The following is a 23,500-nucleotide window of genomic DNA, read 5'->3' on the forward strand; positions in this document are numbered from 1 at the left end:
CCTTGCTAGCAAAGTCAGCACAACAATTCACCTCCCGATACTCATGCTTGAGGTTTGTCACCATGATTCCCTCCATTAGAAACCTGCAATCAACGATCAAATTGCTCAAAGGATGAGCCGGTGACTGATTTTGGTTTTGAAAATGAGATCGATCACTGCAATAGCACCGGCACAAATAACAATATTGGAATAATGATGATCATTTGCAAGTTTTGAGGCCATCCCTTAAGACCCACAGATCCGCTGCCAAAAAATATATGGAGATTTACAAACGAATCTCTAAATTAAAGATCCAATGTAGGAGTAGAATTTATGATCGGTTCGGTAGGTGTAGCAAGCCTGCAAAAATAAATTCAGCTTCCCGAGACTAGCTCGAGGCTTGGCTCACTCGACTCATTCAGCAATCGAGCCGAGCTCAAGTCGTAGACTCGTATAATATACAAGCTCGGTTCGGTTCGATTTTCGGTCTGTTTTTTTTCGATTCTGATTGGTTTCAATTCTGGAACAAGAAAAAATTTACTAACTTTCAGTTGGGTCTCAGGTAGTTGGAATTTTAATTGAACCGAATCGAATTAAATGGACCAACTAGGACCGAACCGAACCTTACCGAACCTTCTATATAAACCGAATAAAATGAGGATTTTTATGTATTTTACGTTAATCTTCATCAACTTCTTATTAATCTCGGCCGTCCATCTCTCCTAAACCACAAACCCTCACTCCCTCTCAAGCTCTCATCTCTCATTTCAAACAGTTAAAAGGGCAAGTTCAAGAAACTCTCTCCGCCAGAACCTCCTCGACGACGCCGGCGTTGCGCTCATTTCTCAGTGGGATGAAATCTCTGGCCTTGAGGTATTCAATCTCAAAACCCTAAGTTTTGGTTTCAGATTGTTGGTGTTCTGGGTTTCATGTTTGGTTGGCGATATAATACGGTTTATTTCTGTTAATTTAGCACAGTAGTTAGGGTTTACTCTTCTCCATGAAACCCCCATCAAAGCCAGTTAGGGTTCATTTATTCTAGTGTTTGCGCTTTTCCCAACTTGCAATACTCTGTTATTATTTGATTTTGGTTTTCATTTGTTTTAGATGGATGATATTGATCATGATGACATTATGGATGAAGCTGTTGAGTTTGATTTTCCTGAACATTCTGAAAATGCAAATAACGATCAAGTGCCTGAAAATAAAAGGAGTGAGTCTAAAAGGTGGTGATGGTCTTGTAAGTAATCAGAGGTCTCCTTGCTGGAAGCATTTTAAAATTCTTACACCAAAAGGTCATTCGAAACCTAGGGTTGCATACAGTTGTTGTGGGAAGTCTTATGCACGTCATTTGGGGAACAATGGTACAAAATCCATGACTCATCATCTAGCGTATCAGTGTACCAAATATCCCACGAGCAAGAAATTTATGTGTTCTATGCAAAAAATCCTTGGTTTTCAAAAAGTAAAGGAACACAATGGTGAAACAAGTGCAAAACTTGTGCTTGTGACCTTTAGTGTTGACGCATGTAAACAGGCACTAGAGGAGATGTTAATAATTGATGTGTTGCCATTTTCATTTGTTGAGGGTGAAGGATTCCAACACTTTATATGCGTCTTTCAACCAAAGCAGGTAAAGCCTTAAAAAAGCCAAGGTACTCAAAAAGCCAAAGTACGGTTTATGATTTTGGTAGCATTGAGCTTGATTTGGCTATTGACTATTTCTACAAAAAGCTACTGCGACCCTAATTCGTTTCAATTCTGAAATAAATTAGAATATTGAGGAGCATGCACTTTGTTTTCTTTTCTATTTTCACCTGGAAGAAGTTCTCATTTTTTACCTCCCTCCCCTCCCCCCCCCCACACCCCCCCCCCCCCGCCCCCCCGCCCGGGCTCAAATGGTTAAGTTTCATTGGAGAAATCAATTACTTAATTCATCTGCAAGGTTCTAATTATTTAATCATCTTGCTTGTATCAATACTCATATATTCTGTACCTGTAATTAGCTTTTACCAGCCCCAATTAAAATTCATCTGAATACGTCCTTCTCCAGACCTATAAGTTTTGAAATTTTAGTTCCTTTTGTGCATACTGAGTTGCTAACTGTTCTGCCACCATATTCGAGCAGTTTTGCTTAGGATAATATGGAAGGAAAATACGGTCACGAGAACCCTCTGCAGTTGATGTCATCTGCTTTTGGTGGGACTTCCAATGATGCCTCTGATTCGTACCAAGGCAATCCAAACCATAAGTATGTCACAGCAGATGGAAAAAATCACATTCCTCCTGTTCCTTTTCCCCTATCTCAGTGGATACACTGCCAGGAAACATCTCCTGGTTCCATCGAGTTTATTACAGAAAGGAGTGTCGCCGAAATCTCAAGGGAGATGTCATACCATAATGCAATAGTGCCATTTGGTGGCATGGATGTTTGGAAGGTAGAGTAGTACTATTAGATACTAGTGATTGTATATTCGTATACTTGAAGCTTTTCTGATGTTGTATACCTGCCTGAATAACTTTGGAATTAAATACTGAAGGTTGGAGGTAATGCTGTTCTTCAAGAGGTAAAAAATGCGAGGTCTCAAAATTGGCCACCAATGAACACCTTCACAGATGCTGAATATCAGCTCCATGCTCAGGTCAAGTTTCTTATCTTTTCTAGGCCTTGAGCTGAAATGGGATTTTACGTAGAGTTCCTTGTCTCCAAAAAATCAGTTGAAGATAGAAAAGTTCCATGATGCTCAATTGAAACAGTATTTTCCAATCCCTTCATTTTTCTCAGGGACAAGAATCAAATGAACTTCATTCAAGAGCCTCAGTTGCAGCTCCAGCTTTCTTAGCCAAACCACATAACCATGCATCTAGACGAAGAGCCTCTGTCACTGCCACTGCCACTGATCGTGTAAGTAAACTCCTTTAACAAATGGTACTAGCTACAAGGACACTTTACCAGTTTACCCTATAAAAGTTTCCAAATCCGGGGTCTCAGGTGCTGAATTGTTTCAATATCCTTTCTTCTAAATGAAGGGATCCGCTTACTTTGAATGCTGTAGAACAATGAGTTCATTAAACTTCGACCTGGGGGCATCATTTGTTCAGTTTCCCTGACAAGCCAGCTTTCCTTCAGGCTCGCAGAATGAGGATTACTGAGAGACACCACGCCCTGAATGAACTGCTTCCGCGCCACAAAGAGGTGATACATGTGGGTGAGAGTGCATCGAGGAAAGCATGCATCTGAACACGCATCTTAGTATCTTACTGATAAAATTTGTCGTGAACAACAGATAAAAGCTGTAAAAAAAATTCAACTGCTTTGTTCAATGAAAGGAAACAAATTGTGTTTTGTTACTTTTTCCATGGAAGTTAGGGGTCAAGGATAGCTGCATTTCTCCAAGAGCATGAACCCACTTATCTGCAGCAACTCACATTAGCAAACAAATTATCTGCAATATTAACATCATCCATTTCTTGCAGATAGTGGCTTATATTTCTTTAAAACATGTGACGTTATAGTTGCCAGACTTCATGTCATTGATCGGCCTGATTAATGTGATATATTTCCTGTGGTTTTACAGGGTAGTAAAGCATCTCAACTTGATGATATAACCGACTATATCAAGTATTTACAGCTTCAAATCAAGGTATGCTTTGATTACAATGTGGTTGCTTACCACCATCTCAAGGTATTTTAAAATGCTGGGTCAATTGATATTTTACGATAGTTCCTCAGTAGTTATATCTAGCATGCATCAAAATTTTCTTCCTTGCAACACACTAGATCGATCATTAAAAGAAGTTAGTTCTTCAGGATTTAAGTCAAAGCAGATTGGGAGGTGAACCAACCACTGATCCTTTTGTTTTCCTGGAGGTAACTACTTATAATCGCAAACTCATATGAGATTGTTCCGTGCAATCATCTCTGATAGCTCTTTTTCTATTTTCATATCTTCTTCGATCTCTGTCATCAAAATCTTCCTATGATTTACAGGGATATGGCCATTACATCCTCCATGAACAGATGTTGAACGAACCACTGGAAGAGATGATGGGGAAGTTACTAGAGGTGAATCCATCAGCAGCATCCCAGCTATTGGAGAGCAGAGGCCTGGTTATAATGCCAACAAATTTGGTTGAAGGACTTCATCAAGCGATGTAAATGCTCAAACATACCAATCCATCAAACTTTAGATGTTAATGATGTTATCGTTTCCGGCTTTCTTCCGGAGAATTTCATCTGTGAAAAGACATGTTAATTTTGCCAGCAGCTGTGATTTTTTCATGTCAAAGCAATTTTTGGCTTAGAGAATAGAGAGAGAAACTTATCCGGAACAAAACATTGTTCTCCATCCTCTATGTGCATGTCTATATTACATTAGATATCAGAGTTAACTGTTGTGTTCCCATCCTCAAAATCTTTGTACAAATCAGTTTGTTCTACTGCCCTCCAAAATACCATTTCATTCTCTGCTTTTTCGCATGGCCAAACGAATTTTAAAACCGGAATATGCAGCAGGTTTCACAAGGGGTTAATGCCTAACTAATTATCCGAATCTTAACAAAGCTTAAAAATGGTCCAAGTCTTCAAATGTTAAAGTCGGCGAACACTTTAAAGATGGTCACATGCCTGCAATTTTTGAAGTAAAAAGGGAAGAAAGAAGAAAAGGGAGAAAAATGGGTATTATTTCACAATAATTTAACCACCTAAAAATCTAGGAAATATATGTGAACTGTTCAGTGATGGGCACAAATCCTAACGTATTATTCACTTCAAAATTTGGCCAGTTCGCTGTTAAGTTACATGTAAACTAAACAGCTTGCAATCACAATACAGAAGCTCTGTTTTGTACATAAAGCTCAGAGTTCTTTTTTTTTTTTCAGTCTACCATTCTAACAACTACTAAAAAAGAATCGAGGAATTAAAGACAAAAGAATTTACACGAATTATTGTTTCTCATGATGGTTTCCCGGTGAGTCTATCTTGATAATGAGAGGCTTGTGAAGATCCAAGGGTGGCTCTGCTACGATTGGAAGCCGTGGTGACCCTAAGATACCCTCTATGTCACCATCTTCTGCAAGTGCTTTGTCCAACGAAGCCTTTGCAACTTTAGTGGTGACTACCATCAGAATCACTAAGTACAGAGCAACAAAGAAGCAATCAGTAAATTTCCGCGATAAATAAGCAAGAAAACCCCTTCAAATTATAGAACAATGAGAATCCAGGGCATGCTCCTCTTACTATTGGGCCCTGGCAAATAATTGCATTACCAGGCGGTCCCAATGTGGTTTTAACACGATAGTTTACCATATTTAGCGGTCTTGCTATTGTTTTTTCAATAGTTTCCATGTATTAGCTACACTTCAGTGTGATAATAAAATATATGCATATTTCAGTGTCCAACATCTCTCAGCGATACTGAGAGTCTAGAGGGTGAGAGAGAAAGAGGAGAGAGAAGATGCCAGCGGGACACGGTCTTCGGTCTTCGGACGAGGGATCTGTTCTCTCACCGTTCAGGAAGAAGGAAGAAGGGAATGATCCACCTGTCAACGTACCTGAGGACTTACCACATCGGAGACTACATTGACATCAAGTTAAATGGCGCCGTTCGCGAGGGCATGCCCCACAAGTTCTACCAAGGGCGCACCAGTCAGGTCAGGAACGTCACCAAGAGCTCCATCGGTGTCGAAATGAACAAACAGGAAGGGAACAGAATAATTAAGAAGAGGATCCATGCGAGCGTAGAGCATGTTCAGCCTTCAAGGTGCACTGAGGACTTTAAATTGAGGAAAAAGAAGAATGATGAACTCAATCAAGCCAGAGGCCAAGGGAAGAGGTGAGATCATTAGCACAAAGAGGCAGCCAGAAGGCCCTAAACCTGGTTTTATGGTGGAAGGTGCAACCCTGGAGACTGTTACTCCTATTCGTATGATGTTGTCAGTGATCTTAAGGGTGGCTACTAGGTTGACTTATGTATTTCTCGTTTCGGTTATGTGCTCTGAATGTCTGAAAACTGGTTCTTGTTTGAAGTCTTTTTTTATGTTTGTTTTGAGGACTTGTTATTATGGGTTAAACGTAGACACTGGTTCTATTCAAGTTTTGCAAATTAAAGAGATGGTTTTGGCTGAAAGCAATGAAGTTAGTTGATGTGGACAATCTTTTATCCCTAGCTGCCATGCATTAGTTTGGTTCAAACCAGAAATCTCCATCCAAAATTCAGTCAAATTCTTGTAATAAGGTCGAGCATAGTGGGGCAACATTCCATGAGGTTTATATGTTATTTGACAATCAAGAAACGGACAAACTGCAATTCTGTATGATTGATGGCTTGAGTAAACTAAGCAGATAGGAATTCTTTTTCCTGAGCTGAAGAAACTAACTTGTCATTTTCATCTAGAAGACAATCATAATCTTCAGCCCATTCAAAACTAATATATGCAATGAAAAGCAAGTCAAGGGACTCCACGTAAATGTAGCTTACCTGATATCAAAAAACCTGCTGCCATAAGTGCCTGCAATAACAAGCAAAGCCAGAATAAAAGATGAAAACCAGTGCAGGTAAATTTACATGCTCAAGAATTACCCAAGTGCATTACAAATTTATAACAGACTATATTTAACATGTTGGTATAATGCCATTTGGTCCCGGTTTTGCTTTTCGACTCTGTAATCATACTACCACTACACTAATAACTACAACAATAGGCGGCATAGCACTTACCCAACGAGTTTTTGAAACCTCAGCCCATCCATGTGTTACATCAGAAAGATCCTTCAAAGTCGTTCCAACATATACGAAGGTAAATGTTATTGGCTGCAATAAGAACCAGAAGAGGTATTCATCATTTGAATCAATCAAAAAGTGCAAGTGGTATTCATTAACTCACTCAAAGAAAATCTTTCTTCTCATTTTTCATTTCTCTGTTTTAACAAGTAATGCACACAAAATATAGTTTATTAGAACCCACAGCAACATGTCAGACTTATGCCAATCCAAAAAAAAAAAACATGTCAGACTTACCATTAGTAGAATACGAGAAAATGATTTTGGGAAAACTACTATGAGTAGATCACTTTACTGCACCGAGAATGTGGATGGGAAAAAATACTAGTGTTTCTACTCTTGTTGATTGCTTTAAAGTTTACATTAAATAGATATCATTTTCCAAACCGGGAACTAAATGAAAAAGTTACTGAATGATTTAGAAATGAAGAGTCAATGTACTCCAGTTTGATTCCTGTGTACAAGAAACTCCAGAGTTACACATTTAGGAGCACAGTTCTATTTTCTGCAATCCTTTAAAGAGGGCACGACAGATCCATGACTCATATAAACTATGATTAGATGAACAATAGCTGCAAATGTTTCCCTTCTGTGTACCTTCTTCAGTCAAAACATGAGATCGTAAGTGAGTATACCCCTGAGGATCTTTTGAATTCGTTTTTCCTTAAACCGGTCCGTTCCCATATTATAGCAGTGAATTCTTAAGCATTTGGACTGCTATGAAAGATAGACGCAACTATTAAGCATTTGTGGATGTAAGATAATTCTGACAAGCTGATGACTTAGTTTATATGATCGAAGCGCGCGCGTACTCAGGAGTCAGCATAGGAAGGAAAATGTAACAAGTTGCTGTTTCTAAAATAGAAGATTGGACAAGAGTCATGAGATTAGCAAATAAGGTCACAGTGGAAATTCCAAACTTCCATTTCACATATTGGTCATTCACACATTCAAATAGTCAATTGTGAGCTATATCAAATAACAAGATAAAAGATGACGGGTACTGAAAAGGAAATCATACCATCATCCCCACCCAAGAAGCCAGCATGTACTCCCCTAGGGGAACAGGAGTCACAGACAGAAGATAATTCAACATGTTAAATGGAAGTAACGGAACAAGCCGAAGCAGAAGAACAATCTGCGGTATAAGCGAAGAGAATAAATTAGAAATCTTAACACAAAAACGAATTAAAAACATAGACCAAAAGGGGAAGTAAATACCAACAAATATCCAGTTAGTAACAGAGGATTCGAACACTGGGTTCCAAATTCAGGAAACATAAGAGGAAGATTATACAGCTAGGCTTATGCTACGGAAGCTTAAGTTACCCTAAGTTGTGCTTGTACCTTGACGCAAAACCTTTCTAGGAAGACAAACCTATTCTGTTGGGTCAGTTGTCTAGTATGGAAGTCATGAAGATTTTCATAATTGAACCTGGGGCAGTAGGCACAAATCTAGACGAATTCAACTTTTAATAAACCAAATGATTATCTAGAAATGTAACTTATCATACCCTGAAAGTACTACGCAAGAATATCCAATTAAAACAAATAAGGTTTTTGATCAGTTAGGATTAAAAATCCATGTTTACAGATACTTGCAAGTTCACATGGAATCAACCTTGAAGCCAGATCTCTGAGTTGCGATAGCAACAGCCTGAAACTTTGGATACTTCTTTAATTTGGAAATAACATAAGATCTTCCAATCTGCAATGAAGTAATAAAACAATCGAGGTGAAGGACAGTACAAATTTTTCCATCCAGAAGCAAAATGATTATTTGTTTTTTTTTTTGGATAAACAAATGATTATTTGTTGAATATTCCCATACACATAGGGTAAATTATATTGGTGAACACCCAAACATATTCTTCAGCAACAAGGTATCCTCCATAACAGCATGCCTGGACGTACGTGTGATTATTCACCCAAGGAGAGGTTTACCACTCAAGAGACTTACCGTCCTGCCCAGAAGAAAGGCAGCTGTTGCACCTAGGGTGGCACCAATAGAATCAGCAACAAATCCTACTGGTAATCCAAAGAGATAACCACCTCCAAGCTGCAATTAAAAAGTACACGAACCTTGAGTTAGGAAATCCCAAATGGAATACCCAAAAAAAAAGAGAGTAAACTTTGAACTTTCACAATCAACTTGAAGAAGTTAAGCTTGCTTTAAGAGAATCAACAATTGCAAACTCGTTACCTACCGTAAGTACTGAGGCTGGAACTGCGAGAACAGTAAGAGGAATATATGCAACAGCCCTGTAAAATCCCAAAACTGACGATAAAAGGTAAAGTTGAAAGACAGTAAAAACAGGTTAATGCTTGGAACTTCAAAACCTTCGGAAAGACAGGTCGGTGAAACATTACTATCATAGAAGGTCAAAACTTGTGTTCAGTTGGCATGGCTCATATTTTGTCTCAGGTCCGAGACAATGTTATAGTGTTGTGAACACTTCTGTATAGTCACTTGACTTAAGGAATTTTGTGGATTTTATTATCGAATCTCTACGTCCCCTGAAAAGGAAGGGGAAGCATTAAATAATGTTTGTACTCAGGGCAAGCAGAAAAGGAATATTTGTGCTCAGCACTCATCTGGGGTCGCATTGTGTCAGAGACTCAGAATTGCATCATCACTGGAGCATCCTCATTTTTGTTCAGCTTCAGCAATTTTATCATGCCAATTCTAAAGTTTCAAGAAGTTTGGGACTACAATAGAGAACCAATACTGCTGTTAAAGACTAATCTTGGCATGCCTTATTCTCATTGGTTAGTCCTCAGGTACACTTATAAAGAGCATCACCATTTTACTAGTCACAACTTAATCAATCCATACCATTATAGGAGTATAAGATAAAGTTAATAGGGTGGATGTCTTTTTTTTTTTTTTTTTTGGGTGTCTATTATTTTCCAATTTTGTATAACAGTAAGAGGATGTAAAATCACAGAGAAGAGAAACAAAAGTAGTCAGTGGGAGTCTAGGATCTTACAGCGCAAGTGGACCCCATGGCCCAAGATCATGCTTAACCCATAGCAAAAAATCTTTCAAAATCTGCAGGGGAAAAAGCAAACAACATGCAAGGATATGTTGTGAATTATATGGTACCGGAACAACAGAAACTAAATGATACATACTAAAAATATTGCATCGTAAAACATGAAGGAGCATGAAACCATCAGAGATTGCTCCATGAAGCTCATGCTCTTCGTGCATTCCTCTCCTACCCTCACAAACTTCAACAGACTACTTTACAACTAGTGTCTTCCACTGACAGAATTGTATCAAAGGCTCGCCGGTAGTTCTAGCTTTTGATCAGCTTCACTGGTAGTGCAATAAAAACTCAATGAAACCTCTCCTAGACGTCATTGGATCATGGGATCATGGCATTTCACCAGTTATCTTAGGCCGAGCCAATGGCCGACCAGAGAGGCTAGAAAGCCAAAGAGAGGGGCTTACCTAAATTTTCTCATCTTTCTTCACGCATTCATCTACCTTTTTCCATGCCCTGCATTAATAATTTACTTCCATCTTCGTTGCAAAAGCATATTCCTAATTACCACTTTTCTAACTCTTCCGCATTTCCAAGGTTGTTTGCAACAAGAGCAAGCCCTATTTCCCTACCTAAACAACAAAGTTCCAATACCTTAATGACCAGAACAACAACAATTCAACCCTACTATTAACAATTTGAGAAATGATTGATAACTTTCCCACCCCATCTTACTATAATAAATACTATACTATCTGTCTATCTATTATTACTACTATAAAAGGGAACACTGCTTTATGGTGTGAACGGCGGTTTTGAGGCTGGCTCACACTTTTTCTTTCCCATACTACCTCTTTAACAACCTAAGAAACTTCCAAGAAAGAAGAAAACTGTCATCCCAAATTTCTTCTCCCCCTCTTTTCTCCCAGATTTCATTACAGCTTAATCTCAATTCGAGACCTTCCTCTTTCCATCTTGTACATAACACAATTTGAACATGCATTGCGTGTGCCGTGAGTCTAGTAATTCAGATCAAGAATCATTCAGAAAGTGATCTCAAGAAAACGAAGAAACTCATTCGTCAAAGATCATACCTATATTTCGATTGGTAACATATTTCAATACTTATGCAATTGTCTATACATAAATAATTTTGTATCTATAGAGCGAGAGAGAGATGACCTTTTCGACGGGAAGAGTGATGAAGGCGGAGGCAATGGCGGCGAGGAGGATGAGGAATAGCCCGGCGCGGAAGGCGGAGGACCAGGTGAGCCGCACCGCCATGGAGGACAAAATCCGGCGGCGCCAGGGGCGGGAATCTTCGTCGTCGTTCTTGGAGATCTCTTGCCTCAACGACGATCTTGCCCTCAACCCCCCGCTCGCGTTTGCCAGATTTAGGGTCCCCAGATTTCCAGCCCAATCTATATATACACAATACAAGGCCTCTCTCTCTCTCTCTCTCTCTCTCTCTCTCTCTCTCTCTCTCTCTCTCTCTAATTTAAGCAAATCCAGATTTAGCTTTCCTCCCAACAAATTGAACTCCAATTGCTACTCCAACTATGTAGTATCAATTACTTATGATGTGGAAGTGTAAGTATAATTCAACGCGTCATTTCAGAAAAGGTTTCGTAGATACATCGATTCAACTCCATTGTCGATCGATTCACTTTTCTCTCGGTTTCTCTCTCTACGTATTAGTTCGTTTATATATAGTCTTCCTTTTTCTCTTTCTTCCCTCCACCGCCCACGCTCCCGGAATTAAGATCCTGTCCGGTGTCAGTCCCGTCCAGTTTGAATCTTTTGGGCTCGTCTCGGATCCATAACTATGATTGCAATCGCTCATTTTGTATAGTTCGTTAATTACTTTACGAAAATTCTATGGTCACTGACCGGGAGCTTACCACAATTTGGGAAAATGACGGCCCAGGACGTGTTTTGATAATTAATACCCGTCAAGGACATGCTGAGAACATTTGAGAACATTTGTTAATACTGAAAATGTCCTTGGAAGGTATTAATTATCAAACACGTCCTTGGCCGTCATTTTCCCTACCAATTTTAATCCGATGGCCACGCGGGACCCAAAGTATGTCCTGCACTGAAAATCCGACCCATTGATCATGAAATCTAAATGAAAAATAAAAAGTTTGGTCAAGCACTTACCCATATCGAATTAAGCTGATTTTTTATAATGTTTACTCATTTTTTTTAAAAAATTATTAAATGGCTCAAATTTTCCGTAGAAGATCCAGAATGAGTCCCGCGTGACCGTGGAGGTAGAATTGGTAAGCCCGGTCGGTGGCTGTAGAAGAGTTGATTACTTTAGGCGTGAACAAATCATGTTCATTGTGTGCGGATGAATGCCACGTCTAAACACATTATTACAGTATATAAAAACAAATAAAATATTTCAAATATAAAAAATTAGTCTTAAATTCATTATTTGAATTTCATAAACCCACAAATCTATCTATTAATTTTGAGAAAGATGCTACACACATAATAATCCAAACACTACACCAAACACAATCACTCACATACATGTGAAACTTACACGTAGTAGTGTGGGAGGCTCAAATGTAATGTATGTGAGAGGTTGTGTTTGGATTGTTATGTAAATAGTATTTTTGTAATTTTGTGAGGTCTCAAGTCCATTTTAGGGTATTCTAAAGTAGGGTAGGGTATCATAGGGTTTAGAGTGTACTTTCCTATTATAGGGTATGGTAAATTACCTTAGTATAGGGGTACCTTAGGGTTTAGGCACTTTCATAGAGTTTTAGGGTGCACTTTTTTATTATAAGGTTTTAGTGGTTTAGGCATTTTTATAGAATTTAAGGTCTTAGAGCATCCGCAATAGGAATAATCAAAATCGATAACCAAAATGTGCCACACCAGCATTTGATTATCCATTTAGTTCATAATTAAACCTAACAAACTTGATCTCCACATTGGTTATTTTTGTATCCCTATAAAAAAAACCCCCCACAATACGCAATGCATCTATGTCCAATTGCAAACGAGTTCCAATCGCTCACCCGACCACACCAAATTATTCGTCTCGATGAGACGATTCTAATGTAAGGTGTTTTTTAATTTTTTAGTTTTGAATTTGGTTATTGGGTTTGGTTATTGAGTTTTGGTTATTGGTAAAAGTTGTTAAGTTTGGTTATTCAAAGGTCAAAATTTGATGAGTTGCTAAAAGGTTGTTAAGTTTGGTTATTACAATGTGAGCACTTCTTTGAGCAAACATTGCTAACTTTAGCAACCTTTTAATTTTGATTATTACATTATGGATGCTCTTAGGAACTTTTCATAGGGTGCCTTTAGTGTTTAGGTTGTGTGGACTTGTGAGTTTACGAAACTATTAGGTAGATTTGTGGGCTTCTAAAATATCTATAATTGACCTATCACTAAATCTTTTTTTTTCTCTCGAAATTGTTTTGACATGGTTGGATTGGTATAATACGAACATGATTTTTGTAGTGGATGAATTACTTAGTTAGCTTTACAAGATAAACGATTCTGATTATTATTGTAGATTTAGGATGAGCCAACAAAATTCAAATTGGACGGGGCTGGACAATAGCCATACTGGAGAGGACATTAATCCCGCGGTCCCACTTGGATATCGTACAATTTGGATAGATTAGGCTGTGTTTGGCACTGGAAAAAAGAAATACGGGAATTTTTTTAATTTATTTTTACATATGTGCGGCATTTTCGACATTTTTTTGTCGATTTAATCTTTCATTTCTTCTTTTTTCGTTATTTTTATTTGTGAAGCTGAACAATGGTAAAACACATGCACATTTTTACAATTGCAATCGAGCAGCGTTGAGGGAAAGGCAAAGCACGATACTAATATCAATAACGGTGAAGTAGATCATTCTCCTTCTCACCTATTTTTTTTTTAAAAATTGTTTGGGCTGTTTAATTTTGTGCTACCTAGGCTGTTGGGCTCCTGACAAACCAATTTCCCTGCTTGTACAATCACTTCTCAAATGCCCTTGTTCGGTTTGGATTTTGAGAGAAGTTTTAAGAATAATGAATAGAGATAGATAAATAGAGAAGATTTATTGAAGACCGTGCCCAAGTGTTTTGAGTCCCCTAGAGGAACAATGCCAGATGTCTGTTAAAGAATCCTGGACATTTTTTCCGAAAAAAAATCCATGGTTTCTTCAAGGATTTTATTCAGTTAATTTTCGTTTTTGTTGGTACCACCAAAACATAAACTACATTTAGCATAATTTAGATATCTTTTATTCAAGTCAAACTCTGAATATAAGTCTCAGGTTTACATGTTTCACCCAATGCTCAGGGCATAAACTAGATAACCACAATTCAGTCTTTCCAATCTTTGAATCAGCCAAACAAATTAATTTTCCTATCGATCATCACCGGTGTTGTTCTAAACCTTATAAAAAGATAACTAATTCAGACCATGCAGACTCGAGTCGTACGCGATATTTTTAGATGCAAAAGAGAGGGAAAAAACGTAACGACTTTTAAACTTTCCATCCTCCTTCGCACTGGTAAGTGATTTTAAACTTTCCATCCTCCTTCGCACTGGTAAGTGATGTGGCACGACTCGCTAAGCACAACCGTGTAGTTGTGCGTCAGCCTTAGAAGGATATTGGGCAAGTGAACCAACAAGCTGCAGACACACTCCGCGTCCACCACCTGCATCCATCGGCAACATTGCTCTTCATCCAGCGATTCAGGGTGTCCTTGCCGCTCGGCCCGCTCATGCCTGTGTCTATGTCCGTGTCTAGTTCCATTATGTGGGCTGGGTGGCGAGGGAGATGAAGGCAGTGGTGAGGAATGTCCGTGTCTAGTTCCATTATGTGGGCTGGGCGGTGAGGGAGATGAAGGCAGTGGTGAGGAAGGCGGAGACAATGGCGGTGGAGCAGAGGACGTTGGCAGTGGTGAGGAAGGCGGAGACAGTGGCGGTGGAGCAGAGGACGTTGTTGCAAGAGATTCCTGAGGAGAGGGAGGGTTTAATGGTTCCAACAGAACACGGGCGCAAGCATGATTCACTAGTGCAAATTGCGAGAGGCAGAGGGGGCCAGAAAGAGGAGGAGGACGCGGTTTTACTGGAACCGGAACAAAATACGAATGGGGGACAGAAGGAGGAGGAGGGCGCAGTTTTAGTGGAACTGGAACAAAATACGAATGGGGGACAGAAGGAGGAGGAGGGCGCAGTTTTACTGGAACTGGAACAAAATACGAATAGCAGTTCGTGGAAGCAAGTGCCAGAAACACAATGAAGAATGCCGATTTTAGAAACTTGACTCTATCCATGACCCTGTCGCTGTAGCCTGCAGCAAAATTAGGGTTGTGGAGGTGATTTGAGAGGAGTCCTTGGCTTCTGCTTATATACTAAGTGATTCATAATCTTCTCATTTGCTAATGGTAGGTTTAGCTGTGAGTTAAGTACAAGGGGGGAAAAGAGACCATGAAAGGGAGGAGTCAAGTGTGGTAGTTAAAGTGAAGTTGTAGTTTGGGTTCTGAATGGTTGAGATTCATCCTTTCTGTGACAAGGGCTTGTTTGGCATGAAGTATTACTGAAAGAATTAAGTACAAAGAATTTCAAATTTTAGATGAGCAGAGAAGGTATGGTTGTACTTATCTTTTGGTCACACAAGAAATACAATGTAAAGCATTTTGAAGCATACCTCACTTCTTCAAAATGACATAAGTTGAATAAAATGTTCAACAGATTTTCAGTGACACAAGAACAACGACCACCGGAATTTTCAATGCAACAAGAAAAAAATGACATAATTTCAATAAATAACTTCGTAGGAACAAGTAGAACAACCAAAAGTAGTCTTTCCAAAATGAATCAATAGTGCAGATAAACTGAAAACTAAATCACAAAAGGGCAAACTTCAGATAATCAACCAAATACAGGGCGGCTCTCTTACTTTGTACGTAAGTACATATGTTCTCCACTTATCGATTTATCTTACATCAAACCAGATATACATCCATCAGACTTCTCCCAATGCTTTCTTAATGTCTCCCTGCAATCGAAAAACCAGGGAAGCAGGACAAGAACCTCATAATCAGAATGAAAAATACACAGAGAGAGAGAGAGAGAGAGAGAGAGAGAGAGAGAGAGAGAGAGAGAGAGAGAGAGAGAGACCTCAATTGAAAACGGAGCTGTTGCAGTGCCGTAACGGGCAATGACTTTGCCTTCCTTATCGACTAAAAACTTGGTGAAGTTCCATTTGATCCTAGACCCAAGAAATCCACATTTACTTGCTTTGAGGAACTTGTACACGGGGGCTGTATCTGGCCCATTACAACGTATCTGTACAACAAAGATGATCAACCATCTTATTCATTCAAGTGGATATGGGACAATATCAAGTTGCACAACAGGACACTAGTACAAATATTTCTAAGCACTATTGGTGTAGATTTAAGCTCGTATCTACAAACTCAAAGCACAATAGGAATGGGTGATCATCTGGAACAATATCTACAGACAGCTTGGCAGAGTAGTTCGATATCAACTATCGGAGTATTAAGAATGCAAATAGATGTTTCTGCATTGTAAAGCAATCAATATGATTTCATCTGCTTGAACGAAGAGGGGAAACTAGCAAAGTACTAAGACATTCCACTTAACATTTGAGAGAAATATATGGTAAGCATAAGTTGGTGAAGTTTATATTGCAGTCCTAGACATCCAAGCAAACCCCCGTGCATGGTGTCACTCCGACCTTCTTCCAAAGCTACCTCAGTGTCTAGCAATTAAAATACCCCAGTGCATGGTGCCCCTTTGAGCTTTGGAGTGTCCGTTAAAGCTTCCACTGCTGGAGGTATAGGGAGTCAAGTCAAACCGACCATCTACCAGACTACCTCTTCATACATTTTGTTCATCAAAGTGGGACGGGAAGATGGGATGCAATCACCACATGCTACCAGCAAACCAAGATTGAAGAGTGTCCACCCAAAATATAGGTGTCACTACAGGGCCGGCTCTAGGATTTTTGTCCAACGGTGACAAAAAAACACAGAAATTTTTTCAATACAAATCTCTCCATAAAATAAACATTTTTATTTCAATTGAAAATGATTGGACCTAATTTATTTTGTTTTGTTGAGCTATATTATCTACATACTCACAAATTTAAGTGAAGTTTCTTTTACTTTGGCTACTTATGAACAATTCAGTGCCGACAATATGAGAGAAAGATCAAATTACATGTTTAAAAAAAAAATTAGAGCATTTTTCCAGCCCAGGAGGTTTGCTTGAACCCCCTCATTATAGGTGGAGCCACCCCTGCTTAACCGCCTAAGTGTAACCACAGCACGATATGCAAGACTGACTGAGCAAAAGGTTAATTTTCCTCAAGCACTGCACTTACTAACCACCATTCAATATTGCTGCAGTGCATCATCGAATACAAATGTACTTCAAAACATAGCCCAAGGCCAGCTAACCCTCCAAAATCAAATGGTATGTTATCTCTTTGTTTTATAAACTGATGCAAGTATACCATGTCCAAGCATAGATGATAAGTGGCACAGTGAGGAAAACAACCCCTTAAGTGAAACTGGGAGGGAAACTATAAACCACACACTGACACACAGAGAATATGTACTCATTTCCAAACCACCCGTACAACAGAAGAGTTCAAAACTCAACCACTTTTTTTTTTGGTTAACTATTTCTTGACCTCAAGTGGTAGTGGAGATCCCAATCTAAATAGAGGGTCAATCTTAATGCTTGAGAAATGCACAAGAGATTCTCAAGTTTGTTCAGTCCCAGCAACAATTTAACCTATGGGCACAGGATGGATTGAGGTTATGGTGGACTATGGCAGACACCAATTATTATATCAACTAGAGTCTCTGAATAAAATATGATATGGTTTACCTTTTGGAAAATTGGATATTCAGCCTTGTATCTTGTACATGCGAATTCTTGTGCCTCTACACTTGTACCAGGCTCTTGACGCAAGAACTGATTACATGGAAAAGCCAAGATCTCCAATCCTGAAACCAACAAATTATATTGTTACCTTTGGCCTACGCAAGCAACTATGCTGTGCTGTCTATGCATATTCAGAATCACGAATTCGAGTCGTACAATTGAAACAAAATAGAACATGGAAAACATACTTTGTTTTATTCAACACCGACTAGAAGCAACAAAAACATTGGAAATGGATGTAAATAGAAGAATTTATTGAAATAAGGAAATGAAAAATTACGAAAATAAAGCTGTGGGTATTTCAAAACAAAGTGAAAACAGAAATCGTGTGGGTACTCCATATTGTACATGAGCAAAGTAAAAGTTAGTATAACTTTCTGAGGGTATTTAATTGTTTACTCCAAAAGTTACACCAAAACAAATAAATTAATCGGGTTATCATAACAGAATAGCCAGGTAATTATCTAATTTTTCACGAGAAAGCAAAATCAAACCAACCTAAACACGTCTGGTCGAAAGAACCCTTACCTTTATCCTTGTATCTATTGTAAAGTTCAGTCAACTGGGTATAGTTCGTATCCGTAAACCCACTGGTTCAACCCCAACATGCAAAAATCAAATGGGTACCAAAAATTAGAGAACAAACCCACATCAATTTTACAAAATAATCCAAGATTACTACAAGAATGAAACAAAGAGAAAAAAAGAGAAAGAGGGACCAAACCATTTGGAAGCAACATTGACAACAAGAAGAACCTTCCCTTTGTAGATACTTAGATCCACGTCTTTCCCTTTGCTATCCTGCACAATTCCGAACGATAATCTGTAAATCTCTTCTTCTTCTTCTTCTTTTTTGACAGTTAGGTGTCGGACCAGCTTCCGCACACCTTGACTAATCCCTCTCTGGTCCGGTCAAACGCCAGCAATCGACCCGGAGAGCCCCTTTGGATGAAGTGATTTCACGAGAAAGGAAAAGAAAGAGTGGTGGTTTTTAGCCAAATCACTAATTTGGATTGAGTATTGAGGGTTTTGGCGAGAAATGAAGAGAAAAGTACAAAAATAAAAATCTGTTGATTCCCACTCTCTCAACCAATCCCAACAAAAATGGTGAGATTTTGAGAGAAAGGCTCTCCTTTCTTATCTCACTCATTCTCACCATCCAAAGGGACTGTAGGGGATTTGCAAGAAAGTAATTTCTCTTGCGGCTTGACCCCATGAATCACCCATATCAATTGTGTAGGAAGCGAACCCATCAACCAACCGCACTAATTTTTGGGGCTTCTGTAAATCTCTATCCATACCCATATGCAGAAACACATACAAAAGGAGCAAGAAAGATGAAAAGAGGGTTTTTGAAATAACCTTGACTGTGAATTCGTGGATGGAGTTTTGTGGGACGGATTCAGAAGCACCCATCTCAACGCCGGCAACAACTGAATCTTGTGAATGGAAAAGGATTGAAATTATTATGAAAGAAACAGAGGTGCAGTTGAGAGAGATGATTGGGATGTTTTTTCTAGAGAGAGAATGAATAGTTGTTGGGTTTCATTAATTGAGATTCTTTCCTTCTCACAGGTCATCAGTAAATTGTGGAGTACTTTTATTAGGGTTGGGCCGGTTGGCTTTCACGGGTGACGCTATTCCCGCGAAAGGATTTGTGCTTAATCCCGTTTTAAGCTTTCAACCACAAATTAATTTGACCACCGTCGTTTGACACTTTGACTTTCTACTTTGTATGGATTTCAGGTGGCCACAATTTGTTGGTAAATTGAGAACGAAATAAATACTACTTACTACATATCTAAAACGGAAAATTAGTTATAAGGACGGTAAAATAGTTTTTATTTATGAGAAGGACGCCAATAAAATAGTTTTCAGTAGATGTACTTTAATTTTTTGAGTTTTTTACTTGAGTTTTTTTAGTCATTAGGCCAAAATATGTTTAGGTACTTTCATAGGATTTTAAAATGTACTTTCTTATTAGTGGTTTAGGCACTTTCATAGGATATCCTAAGATTTTAGGCACTTTCTTATATAGGGGTACTCTAAAGTTTTAGGCACATTTGTCTTTATATTTGATTGTAAAAGGTGTTTGTCCTAGAGCTCAAAAAAAGTAAATGTGACAAATTTTTGGCTAAGTTTCCCTATTTAAAACACAACTCCGGTTACAAATGTATGTGCACTTGTTCGATGCATGCAAATTTATGTGCAACGAACTGCTCCAAATGTAATTATGTCTGGAATTGTATTTTTAAAGGTGTGTTAGTGGCATTGCTCATAAGGAAACAGAAGAGAAAATTAGTTTTTTTTTCCTTGTTTGATTTGAGAATAAAAACAAGGAAAATAATATCTTATACGGAGTACGTATAAATTTATAAACAAAGCAATAATTAGTTTCCATAGTAAAAAAAAGAAGAAGTTAAATTTAATTAATTACTATTATTTAACTTCTTATTGTGTAAATTTTAAAATAGTAAAAAATAGGTTAATAACATTAATAAAGTGAATCATCCGTAATAATAAAATAATTTATACATGATTAGCTGCGGACTCTAAAAAAAAGTTAAGTTTGATTAACTTCAGTTAAATATATACTAATAACATGAAATAAGTTTAATACTTCATTAATGAAGCCGGGACTCACAATAATAATAAAAAAATGCAATATTACACAAAATGTAATATGGGAACTCGGAATAAATAAGTTAACTTCATTTAAGGGGTTCTAAATTCCATTACTATACTTAAAAGAAATCATTAGGTAGGAGGTAGACCTGGTATAATAAGTTAACTTCATTTTTTCTTGTATGTTCCTTCCTCAATTGTTTTTTCTCTTTCTTTTCATAAGTTCGAAACTGTAATAAGATTCAAATGAGTCAAAGCTTAGGATGCAAACTTCTCTCCTTTTAGATAGGAATGACAATTAACTCCGACCCATTTCTGTCTCTGACCTCCCGAGTCCGGTCATTAGCAAAACCTTTTCACCAGAAATGAGTTTGCAGACAAAATCCCTTTTTGAATTTTCAGATTTTCCCATCTGGAAATCCCAATTTAGATGGGTATATGTTTCTTATAACATTCTCATTAGTCATTACGCACGTGAAATGCATAAAGCAATAAAGCGATGCTAAGAAATACATTCTCATTGCGCACGTGAAATGCATAAAGCAATAAAGCGATGCTAAGAAATACAACTTTAAAGAAAACATCAAAAACTATTAAGCTCAGAGTCGTTCAATATGCATGTGAATATATGTATATCGAATGGTTCCGGACGGACCCAAGAACCTGTCGTGCCATGCACCGATCCAGTCGTTCATTTCGGCATAAACGACTTTGATTGAATTTGAGCACATACAAATTTGAGTCATCGATTGTCGAGATAAAAGGCCGAATGCTGTGCTTAGTACCGCTGTCTAGCACTCGCGCTTGGCTGTATCTCCTGTTCTGTTACTAACACAATTGCGTTCAGAGTTTTGTCCAAATGGTGCAAGACTTTTCCAAATGCACATGCGCGGACCAAAACCTAGTCAAAACTGGAATCCGCGTCTCGACTGGTCAACTTACGCAGTCCACAAAGCTATATATACAAGCATAATACTCACCCTTTATATCTGAATCAACACAATAGCATCTCTCTCTCTCTCTCTCTCTCTCTCTCTCTCTCTCTCTCTCTCCCCTTCAAAAAGAAGAATTTCAAGAAGAAGGAGAATCCGCGCGTTGATCAACAAATACGTAAACTCATCCGGACACTTTGAATTACAAAGAAAGGAGAATCAGAATGGCTGTTTTAACTTCACCGTATTGTGTCCCCGTTTGGCAGAGTGAAGTCGCCAACACCAGAACGAGAAGACTAACCCCTGTTGTATCGGCAGCAACCATTGCAACCAAACCCAAACCAAACACGGCGCAACCGCTGTCAATCAGACCGACGATTGGGTCCCTTGTGGATCAAGTCTTGTTCAAAGACCAGCGCGTCGTCATTGGCGATGAACGCGCGTTCAGGGGATCGGAGTCGGGTAAGGAAGTTGGGATTTTGTTGGAGAGGCTGGAGAGAGTTGCAGAGGGAATGAGAGAGATGGAATTGGAGAAGTTGACGGGTAGAGTGAGAGGGCAGATATCTGATGAGGAGAGGGTGTTGGTGGAGCGTATGAGTAGGGAGATTGTTAGCGAATTTATGGAAAAGCCTATTCAGTATTTGAAGCGTCGGGACGTGGAGATGGCGGAAAAATTGAACGACTTGAATTTCTTGGCGGGGATTCTTGAAGAATCGTATTTTGCGAAAGAAAAAGATAACCAGTCGTGTAAGAAAAACATGCATGTTTGAATCCGCGGTGGCCGAACATTTTAAATTTTAGTGTAACGGATTGCTAACTTTAAGATTTCGGAATTAGTTGAGGTGCGCTCAAACTAACACAGACATCCGGTTGTTGGTCTCCCTTGTAAATTTTGCACACCGAGTAGAGACGCTTTTGGCATTGATCATTCACTCGTTTCATTAGCAGCAGAGAGAGTAATTCTTGTATTCTTTGTAATTAAACATCATGTAGATGAGTAAAACAATGTTGGCATCGTATAATAGTAGTTCTGGATGTAATTCCATATTTCTATGTGCTTTTGCTTCAATAACAAAGTGTCTGGAGGTGGTGGCCGGGTGCTCGGACCAGTGGAGGCAACGGTGGTGTCGGGGTGGTGGGTTGTCTGCAGGGATGTGGTGGACGGCGGTCTTGGGGCGGAAGTGGCTGAAGATTGTTTCAAATAGTTGGGGTTAGGTTTTGGACTTCTTGGGTTGGGCTTGGCCCATTGTCCATTTGAGCTTTCTATATTTAGGTGTTTCGGGTTTAACCCAGTCCTGGGTGTTTTTGAACTTTGTTTCATCATGTATATTATTTTCATTCAACCTTTAGTTGGACTCCCTTCCTCCCAACTTGATATATCATTTGTCATTTTTTTAAGAATAAACTTTTTACTTATACAAAAAAAAAAAATAGAAAACTTATTTATATATCATTAACAAAAAAATTATTTACCCCATTCCCACTTATATGATGAGAAATTGCAATTTTTGGTAACATGTATCATACGCAATAAAAAGAAACCTTATGTGAATGAATACTTAAAAAGTAGAAACATATATATTATCATAATATCAAATAAGTTGCTTACAATTTGTTCCATAGTTGGAAGAAAGTTCCAAAACCAGTAATAATTCGGAATATGTTTTACCATTTTTTCCTCATAGTAAGATTAATAACACATTGATGAAGGCAGAACAAAATTTATTCTCAATAGTTGGAAAGTTTAATTCCATTATTAGTGTGTCAAGTCCCATTTAATTTACGTGGACATTACAAATTACTAAAAAAGCTTATCGGACGGTTTCGACCACATTTTATGCAAATAAATATATATAACAAAAGAAGATAAAAAAAAATGTTAGGTACACTACACATTTACTCTACATTCGCATGCGACCCATACCGGGTCTCACAAAATACAGAAAATTTCTCATAAATTTTAAAATATTTTTTAGAAGTCCCTGTGAAAAATCAACTCAATCTAATATCGGTAAGTATTTTTATGAATTCGTAAGAGCTACCTGAAATGAATCCCACGTGAATGTAGTATAAATGTGTAATGTACCGTATCGTAACTTGTAACTCTTCTAACAAAAAAAGTTCCCACACACGCGGAGAATCTTAAAGAATATTTGCGTAATTATTAGTAATCATTATCCACATGCAAAACAAAACAAAATGCGTCCTTTTCTACCTGGACGTTACAAAGTGGCGCAAGGGCGC

At 38.4% G+C, this 23,500-nt stretch overlaps 3 protein-coding genes and 1 pseudogene across 6 annotated transcripts; 2 read left to right on the top strand and 2 right to left on the bottom strand.

The window, feature by feature from the left end:
• The first annotated feature begins 694 nt into the window (after positions 1–694).
• LOC131322348 (transcription factor LRL2-like) lies at positions 695–4,394 on the top strand. Of its 4 annotated transcripts, none has more exons than XM_058353651.1 (8): positions 695–852; positions 2,108–2,417; positions 2,520–2,621; positions 2,765–2,884; positions 3,110–3,184; positions 3,558–3,623; positions 3,791–3,850; positions 3,971–4,394. In XM_058353651.1, the coding sequence occupies exons 2-8, from the start codon at positions 2,124–2,126 to the stop codon at positions 4,136–4,138; spliced, it is 885 nt and encodes a 294-aa protein (XP_058209634.1). In that variant the 5' UTR covers positions 695–852; positions 2,108–2,123; the 3' UTR covers positions 4,139–4,394. The 4 variants fall into 4 exon arrangements, with proteins under 4 accessions (XP_058209634.1, XP_058209646.1, XP_058209655.1 ...); XM_058353663.1 differs by having other exon boundaries at positions 3,110–3,175; XM_058353658.1 differs by having other exon boundaries at positions 698–852; positions 2,105–2,417.
• A 326-nt stretch (positions 4,395–4,720) lies between these two features.
• LOC131322374 (uncharacterized) lies at positions 4,721–11,476 on the bottom strand. The gene is made up of 9 exons (XM_058353685.1): positions 10,934–11,476; positions 9,752–9,813; positions 8,969–9,023; positions 8,722–8,820; positions 8,383–8,469; positions 7,783–7,899; positions 6,699–6,791; positions 6,459–6,489; positions 4,721–5,111 (listed from the first exon to the last, which is right to left on the bottom strand). Exons 1-9 carry the CDS (start codon positions 11,033–11,035, stop codon positions 4,924–4,926), a joined length of 834 nt encoding a protein of 277 aa, XP_058209668.1. The 5' UTR covers positions 11,036–11,476; the 3' UTR covers positions 4,721–4,923.
• Positions 5,421–6,392, top strand: LOC131322382 (large ribosomal subunit protein eL21z/eL21y-like; annotated as a pseudogene).
• A 4,028-nt stretch (positions 11,477–15,504) lies between the features above and the next one.
• LOC131332558 (probable glutathione peroxidase 4) lies at positions 15,505–19,286 on the bottom strand. Its single transcript, XM_058366869.1, has 6 exons — positions 19,062–19,286; positions 18,424–18,500; positions 18,228–18,289; positions 17,643–17,761; positions 15,900–16,067; positions 15,505–15,777 (listed from the first exon to the last, which is right to left on the bottom strand). Exons 1-6 carry the CDS (start codon positions 19,113–19,115, stop codon positions 15,745–15,747), a joined length of 513 nt encoding a protein of 170 aa, XP_058222852.1. The 5' UTR covers positions 19,116–19,286; the 3' UTR covers positions 15,505–15,744.
• Between the last annotated feature and the right edge of the window lie 4,214 nt (positions 19,287–23,500).

Source organism: Rhododendron vialii, chromosome 1a (genome assembly GCF_030253575.1).
Source record: "Rhododendron vialii isolate Sample 1 chromosome 1a, ASM3025357v1".
In the NCBI taxonomy this organism is placed as follows: domain Eukaryota; kingdom Viridiplantae; phylum Streptophyta; class Magnoliopsida; order Ericales; family Ericaceae; genus Rhododendron; species Rhododendron vialii.

What these genes read in the sequence shown, in the direction of transcription:
- LOC131332558 (XM_058366869.1), bottom strand. Translation starts at nt 19,115, where the DNA reads ATGGGTGCTTCTGAATCCGTCCCACAAAACTCCATCCACGAATTCACA. An exon ending in AATATCCAATTTTCCAAAAG is followed by an intron (nt 16,068 to 17,642) that starts GTAAACCATATC and finishes TTTGTTGTACAG; the next exon opens with ATACGTTGTAATGGGCCAGA. An exon ending in CAGCTCCGTTTTCAATTGAG is followed by an intron (nt 15,778 to 15,899) that starts GTCTCTCTCTCT and finishes TTTCGATTGCAG; the next exon opens with GGAGACATTAAGAAAGCATT.
- LOC131322374 (XM_058353685.1), bottom strand. Translation starts at nt 11,035, where the DNA reads ATGGCGGTGCGGCTCACCTGGTCCTCCGCCTTCCGCGCCGGGCTATTC. An exon ending in CCTTTCTTCTGGGCAGGACG is followed by an intron (nt 8,470 to 8,721) that starts GTAAGTCTCTTG and finishes ACTTCATTGCAG; the next exon opens with ATTGGAAGATCTTATGTTAT. An exon ending in CTCAGAGATCTGGCTTCAAG is followed by an intron (nt 7,900 to 8,382) that starts GTTGATTCCATG and finishes CTTATACCGCAG; the next exon opens with ATTGTTCTTCTGCTTCGGCT.
- LOC131322348 (XM_058353651.1), top strand. Translation starts at nt 2,124, where the DNA reads ATGGAAGGAAAATACGGTCACGAGAACCCTCTGCAGTTGATGTCATCT. An exon ending in GTGGCATGGATGTTTGGAAG is followed by an intron (nt 2,418 to 2,519) that starts GTAGAGTAGTAC and finishes TAAATACTGAAG; the next exon opens with GTTGGAGGTAATGCTGTTCT. An exon ending in ATCCTTTTGTTTTCCTGGAG is followed by an intron (nt 3,851 to 3,970) that starts GTAACTACTTAT and finishes TATGATTTACAG; the next exon opens with GGATATGGCCATTACATCCT.